This window comes from Aedes albopictus, chromosome 3 (genome assembly GCF_035046485.1).
Source record: "Aedes albopictus strain Foshan chromosome 3, AalbF5, whole genome shotgun sequence".
Classification (NCBI taxonomy): domain Eukaryota; kingdom Metazoa; phylum Arthropoda; class Insecta; order Diptera; family Culicidae; genus Aedes; species Aedes albopictus.
Window position 1 is genome coordinate 108,406,680 of NC_085138.1, and position 7,549 is coordinate 108,414,228.

The window sequence follows — 7,549 nt, forward strand, 5'->3', positions numbered from 1 at the left end:
TTAGCACATGGCCTACAATTGTATCCACAAATCCCAATGTGTGTGATCCCATTAACTCCTCTGACTTCAATAGTCAATGACGTGTTGATTTTAAATTTTTCTGGAATATTCTTTTTGTTCAGTAGACAACAGGACGCTCCGCTGTCTACTATCAATTCTAAATTCCTACCAAATAATTTAAATTTTGCTCGTAGAGCTTTCTTCACGCAAAAATTAGCGAAAAAGATCTATGAGATTCGCTTCTTCTGTTGGTTGGTTCGTTTGTTGGTTTGCGGGTTGACGTGGACGAGATTGTTCAGGGGCATTGTTCTGGACTGCAACACTACTTCAGTGGACTGTATAATTTAAAAAAGAACGCAAGTCCAGAGCCACACTATTCACTGCCTTCGACACTCGGTGCACTTGCACTTTCGGACACGGGCAAAAAATACGTTTGAGCTGCGGTACGCGTTTAGGAAAAAACGAACTATATTCCATGGAGCTTCGTGGTACACTAACTAGGTATATTTCAAATTATCTCTTAGCGATCGATCTATCGATCGCTCTGCCTACTGACTACCTGCGATCGTGTATGATCGGTGGGAATTAACTGAGAGGAGAGTACTCCTCGGAACTGTTATACAGTGTTTTAGCGCAAATTGGGGTAAACTTGACGGTTGTTCGCAAACATGCCGCCCCCCTTGAAACCGGCTGGTTTCAAATAAACTCTACTTCTAGTCATAGTTTATAATCATTGGAGTTCAAGTACTTAATGCTAACTAATGGTGGCAAATTAGAAGATTACAATTTGATAATTCACTATAGTTCACAAGATATTGGATCACGGAGTTGGGTATGTACTTCGATGACGTCATCATTGCCGATGGGTTACCGGCTCTTCGGGTCTGGTCTCATCTGGGATGTGGTATCGTCGACCTCAATCGACTCTCTTCGTGGGCTTCTTCGTAGGCTTGCTCGGTTACGTCGTCACACCGTGTTGTACTGCGGTTGCAGAGTACGCATGCGACGGAATCCTGCGGGTGCAGCTTCTTCTCTTCATCTTGTGGGTTTGCTTCTTCGTCTCGTCGTTGTTGGTTGGTGATTGGTCTTCTCGTCTGTCGGGTTGCATCGGTTGATGCATTTGCTTCAGTGTGGTCGTTGTCATCTTGGACGGCTTCGTCTTGTACGGGCCGCCGCCGGGGTGGTGGTTGAAGTGCATCGATTGATGATTTCCCCACAAAGGCAGTAGTGGTGCCTGAGAGTTCTCCTTGGAGTAGCGCCTTGCGGGTGTTCCAGTGGAAGGCTTCTATCTTGTCCTCGATCGTATCGATTGACGGTAGAGCTGGCCGGGCCCATTGCCAACCAAACGAGGGAGGTGAGCCTGGAGATGGTACCATGGTTGTCTCCAGGGGATGCGGTGGTAGCGGATGCAGTGCTACCGAAGACACAGAAGAGATTAATATTGAACTTAGCTTGGCGATGACCAAGTGGTCACCGCAGGTGCCCAGTGCACCGGAGCGGGAGTAGATGCTACCTCCCATGCTGAACTGAATTGCTTCAGTGTTACCTTTTACCAAGACGAGGGACTTGGACAGACATACACAGACGATACTTGACGAGACTTGACCTTTTACTGACGCACTGATCTTTGGACTTCATCGAGGTGACCCATGGGGTAAGAGGCGAAGCACTCGTAGAGTGCTTATTGATTGGAGTTTTGTTGCAAAATTTCATTGTCCCAAATAGGCAAGGGACAGACCTTGGTGATGCCTCTGTCGAAGCTACCATCCTTGATACGTACCGTGACAACACGAACATGTCCGTCAGTACCAGGAAATACCTTTACCACTCTTCCAAGTGGCCACCTCAGTGGAGGTGTGTTCTCTTCTTTGAGAAGAACCATCGTACCCACAGCGATGTCGTTTTTCTTCTTAGTCCATTTAACACGATTCTGCAGATCTGAAAGGTCTGGAGACATCGTCGAAGGTTCGATCCGCTACAGCAGTTAGCGGACGCTGCACTAGAAAATGCCCCGGGGTTAGGGCCTCGTAGTCTGTACGATCGCTGCTGATAGCAGTCATCGGTCTAGAGTTTAAGACCGCTTCGATTTGGGCAAGAGCCGTCAGCATTTCGTCGTTCTTCAACGTTCGGAGTCCTACTGCTTTCTTGAAGTGGGTTTTGAAGGACTTCACTTGGGCCTCCCACAGACCACCGAAATTTGGCGTCCGGGGTGGGATGAACTTAAATTCGATGCCATCGTTAGCTGCTTCCTTGACAACGGGATCTTGGAATTTTCTGTCACTCATCTGCTTGCAGAGCTCCTTCAACTCTCGATTTGCTCCAACAAACGTAGTCGCGTTGTCACACATGATGAGCTGTGGTCGGGCTCGTCGAGCGACGAAGCGTCTTAAAGCCGCAATGAATGCCTGAGTCGTCAAATCCACGACGAGCTCTAGATGAATTGCCTTCACCGACAGGCAGACAAACACTGCAACGTAGCACTTCACCGGGCTGGATTTCCGGTTGGGGTAGCTGATGTGGAAAGGTCCGCAGTAGTTCACGCCGACCTTCAAAAATGGAGCCGATGGAGTGACGCGCTCCACTGGTAAATCAGCCATAAGCTGATCGATGACCTTTGGTTTCCTTCGGAAACACGGAATGCATCCGTGGATGACCTTTCTCGCCAAGCTGTTCGCATTCGTTGGCCAGAATCTTTCGCGAAGGGTTGCTAGTAGTAGTTGCTGTCCAGCGTGGTAGAACTTGTAGTGGTAGTGCCTAGCTAACGCTATTGCTAGTGGATGACGATGATCCAAAATGAACGGATGCTTTCGAGTTTCGGGCACTGGAGCATTGGCAAGACGGCCACCGACGCATATGATGCCTGCCTTCAAGATAGGGTACAACGATTTTATCCTGGACGATGATTTCACCTCTCCTTGTTTTCCAAGATCTGCCATTTCTTCCGGAAAGCTGTCTTGTTGAGCTTGACGCACTAGGACGATCAGTGCTTCCTCTAATTCTTCCAGTGAGACAGGTCCAGTTCGCTTCGAACTTCGATTTGTAGTATTGTGCTTGAAGCGGATCAGAAGGGCTACAATGCGCTGCAGCTCCTGGTACGACCATCGTAGTCCAAACAGCTCATTCGGAGGAACTCCCTGTGTGGAAAACGCTTGAGATGTACGCTCTTCCAGAAGCGTGACGTCTTCTGGAACTTCGGAAATTTGGCTCGTTTGAGGCCAATAGCATTGATCTTGTAATAACCACTGGGGACCTTCGAACCAGCGCCTTTCGTATTGGAGTTGGGCTGGCGACATCCCACGAGAAATGAGGTCCGCAGGATTCTCGATTCCCGCTACGTGGCTCCACGTTCCGCCTTGGGTGAGATGTTGTATCTCCGATACTCGGTTGGCAACGAACACTTGCCAACGAGACGGAGGAGATCCGAGCCAGTGATTAACAATTGTGGAATCCGTCCAGAAAAACGCGGTAGGTACAGCCTTGACTTGGACGAACTTCTCGTAGAGGTGACTTAACAGGAGTGCAGCCGACAGCTCGAGCCGGGGAATTGTCATTTTCTTCTTTTTTTGCTCCAGATTCTCAAGAGGAGCCACTCGAGACTTCGATGTGATTAACCGCACAGTAACGGACCCGTCTGAGGCAACGCAACGGAGATAGAGACACGCTCCGTACGCTACTGTTGACGCATCGCTGAATTCGTGCAGTTGAACGGAAACGCAATCGTTGCTGAGTCCAACCCAGCGGGGAATAGTAAGCGTTTCGAGTGCCATCAAGTTCTGCCGATATTCTCTCCACATTTCCTGTATCGACTCATCCAGTGGGTCATCCCAGCCGCATTTCAGCCGCCAAAGCTGCTGAATGAAGATTTTCGCCTGCACAACAACCGGACCGACTAGTCCTAACGGATCGAACAGGCACGCTGCGTCGGAGTGTATGCTTCGCTTGGTGATGGTCGAGGAATTGGACTTCCATTGAGGAAAGGAAAAGTGGAATTCGTCGGAGCTCACATTCCACCGTAGTCCCAGTGTTTTCACTGTTGCGTTGGACGAATCAAGCTCAAGTATGGAGCGATCATCTCGCAGGAGCTTCGGAATGCTACGGAGAACTTCGCTTGAGTTTGAATTCCATTTCCGGAGGCTGAATCCCGCCGAGTCCGACACGTCCTTGACTTGCTTCACCAACGTTTTGGCTTCCTCGATGCTATCGGCGCCCGACAGCATATCGTCGACGTAAAAGTCATGCTGGATCACTTCAGATGCCACTGGATGCGTGGCTGCACAATCTTCGCCCAGCTTCTTGAGGCATCTTGTCGCTAAATACGGCGCGCTAGCCGTTCCGTATGTGACAGTGGTGAGTTCGAAGAATTTCAGGGGTTGGTCTTTCGAATCACGCCACACAATTTTGTGGAGAGGATGATCGGTCGGTTGAGTGAGCACCATCCGGTACATTTTCGCCACATCCGACACTACCGCTATTCGATGGAGGCGAAACCGTAGTAGAATCGCCAGAAGAGGATCCTGGTCCACTGGGCCAACCATTAACGCATCGTTGAGCGACACTCCCGTTGATGTGCGGCACGAGGCATCGAAGACAACACGAAGTTTAGTGGTCGTGCTGTCTGGACGCAACACCGCATGATGCGGCAAGTAGTAGACTGGTGCTTCACTGTCGGTCTCCTCGGGGACTTGCTTCATGTGTCCCATCAGCTGATATTCATGAATGAACTCAGTGTACATCGCCTTCAGTTCCTGGTCGCTGTCCAGCCGCCTTTCGAGGCTCAGGAACCGCTTGATAGCGATGTTTTTGGACTCACCTAGTTTCTCCATGACGTGCTCCTTTCGTGGAAGGGCTACGATAAACTTCCCTTCTCCGTTTCGGGTGGTAGTTCTGTTGAAAATCTCCTCACACGCTGTTTCCTCCACTGAACTCGTGCTGTTGATATGACACGTCTCCAGCTCCCAGAATTTGGCGATGAGTTCTTGCAGATCAACCATCGTTCTTGGAATGTTGGCAGGAACTTCTGGAACTCTACCGGACACAATCCATCCGAAAACGGTTTCCTGCAGAGTCGGACCACAATCCGAGAGCTTTCGTCGTCCCGCAGCAAGAAGATCGATGTAGAATTCAGCACCGATGATCATATCGATGGGACCAGGTTCTCCGAAGGTCGGATCCGCCAACACGATGTCGCTTGGTATCTCCAGTACCTTCACCTGGACAGGGCTGATCGGCAACGTCCGGGTGATCTTGGGCAGGACGTAGAACTGCATATCTTCGTCGAAGGCGGAGAGTGTTGCTTGTCGAGGTTGAATCCTTGCTTTCACCGATTTCGTCGATGTGACGCTTCCGCTGCCGATTCCTTCCACTTTCAAGAGGGCTGGAGTCTCCTTCAGCTTGAGCTTCTTGGAGAAGCTGGTCGTGACGTAGCAAAACTCTGAACAGGAGTCCAGCAATGTTCGAGCAAACGAAACGTTTCCGAACGGGTCTTGCACACGAACAATTGCGGTTGACATTAGTACTTGTCGAGGGAGAGATTGCATATTTTCTGATTGCTTAACAGCTTTCAGAGTAACAGTGGCGTGTGGGTCTGTAGTGGGTTGTGGGGGAGTGTGCTGAGAGCTTGATTGGATCACTGGGTAGGAGTTTGTGGTTTGTGTAGCTGGTTGAGTGGGTGTTTGTGTCTGACCATTTGGTGGTGTTTGACTTGGTTGTGGCTGTGTCTGTCCTGCTGCGCGGGTTTGATCTTGCGTTTGTGGAACGGATGGTTTCGGTGCTCGCGGACTCGTTGGCGCGTTCTCGAAATGCAGCATTGTATGATGCTTTCTGCCGCACTTCGTACAGGAACCCTTGGAGCAACCTTCTGCGTAGTGACCTGCGGATAAGCAGTTGCGACACAGACGTTTCTTGTTGGCCTCTTCTACCCGCTGATTAATCGTCAAGCCCTTGAACTTGTTGCATTTGAAGGGAAGATGGAACGGCTCCGCACAGAACAGGCATTTTCGTGCAGATTCGGATGACGTGTGCGTCGTTGTGACTCGAGCACGCTTCTGCTCGGATTCGATGGGCTTGCAAGGCGCGATGGACTGCAAAACAAGACAGTGATCACGCAGAAACTCCAACAGCTCGTCGAATTCCGGAACATCTTTGGAGTTGTGATGTGATTCCCACAGCCGGAGGGTGGCTGAGTCTAGACGAGAGCAGAGCATGTACGCAAGGATCGTTGACCAATTCGCCGTGTTTTCTCCAATTTTGTTGAGCATTTGGAGGTTCCTGTCGAACTCGTTGATCAAGTGAGTCAACGCATCGCAGTTTTCTCGTCGCAACGGCTCCACGGAAAAAATCGCATCCAGATGCGCCTTTACGATGAGCTTTTTGTTTTCAAACTTCTTCTCCAGGGCCTTCCAAGCAACTTCGTAATTCTCCGCCGAGAGCTCCACCGAGCAGATTTCTTGTAGGGCATCGCCGTGGACAGAGGATCGCAAATAAGTAAATTTGTCGATCGGAGCAAGCTGGCGATTGTTGTGGATTAGGCTGCGAAACGTGTCCCGGAAAGTTATCCACTCCTTGATCTTGCCGCTGAAGGATGGCAGCTTTATGTCTGGCAGCTTGACTCTCGATATCCCGGAATTCACAGGAACTTGGACTCCAGCAGTCGACTGGGAAGAACTCGGCTTCGGCGGTCTTAACGATATTAGAGCAGCCTTGACTTCACAGTACTTCTCTTCTACTACATGGATCGCTTCATCGTACTGGGCTTCACGGGTAGCGATTGCCTTTTCCAGGCGTTTTTTGCGTTCCTCTGCAGTTTCCTTGACGTCTTCATCATCTTCTTCGGGATCTACTTCGTCCATGGCAATCTCGATCTTACGGCGTACACTGTAGAACTTCTGCATCACATTCTCCAATGCCTCCAACCGCACCTCAATTTGGTTCTCCTGAGTTGATCGCTGGAACTCGTTGACGAATTTCACAATTGCCTTCAGGGAATTCTTCAGCTGCCGTTCTTCACGACTCAGCTCCCGCAAACTTTCTTCTTCCGCCATGCTGAACACCACTTCACAAGCTAATCAAATCAAGTTTAAAGCACTGCTTGCACTTCGCACTGAATGTTCAGAGTTCAACGTTCGAGTTCTACACTGTCACACTAGTTCGCAAATTCACTCACTTTATGCAACTTAGCAGTGCAATAAACTGATTATCGGAGTCCACTTTATCACTTTTTGTCACTCACTAATCGCCACACTCGACCGGAATGCTCCTCGTAGATCCAACGCGACGTTCCACAGTGACGCGACCCGAATTGACTGGACAAGCGACCAAAGACAGCCGATAAGGAGGACCAGCAGCGGACTAGCAACCAAAGGGACCAACCAAACCAGATAATCCGTCAGATCAGGGACACATTGACTCAATCCAGACCACAAGTCCAGAATTGAAAACGCTCAAGCATTCAATTTGCACAATTTATTAAGGCTCTTTGTTCACCCACAAAATGGAGACGCCACATGCAAGGAACGCCACCACAGAACATGCAATCAATTACTTCCCCAAG

The 7,549-nt window shown here is 49.8% G+C and overlaps 1 protein-coding gene across 1 annotated transcript; it reads right to left on the bottom strand.

The window, feature by feature from the left end:
- Window positions 1-1,919: 1,919 nt before the first annotated feature.
- On the bottom strand, window positions 1,920-7,040 carry LOC134290316 (uncharacterized). Its single transcript, XM_062857426.1, has one exon. It carries the CDS (start codon window positions 7,038-7,040, stop codon window positions 1,920-1,922), a length of 5,121 nt encoding a protein of 1,706 aa, XP_062713410.1.
- Window positions 7,041-7,549: the final 509 nt, after the last annotated feature.

Coding starts and splice junctions, on each gene's coding strand:
- LOC134290316 (XM_062857426.1), bottom strand. CDS start 7,040: ATGGCGGAAGAAGAAAGTTTGCGGGAGCTGAGTCGTGAAGAACGGCAG.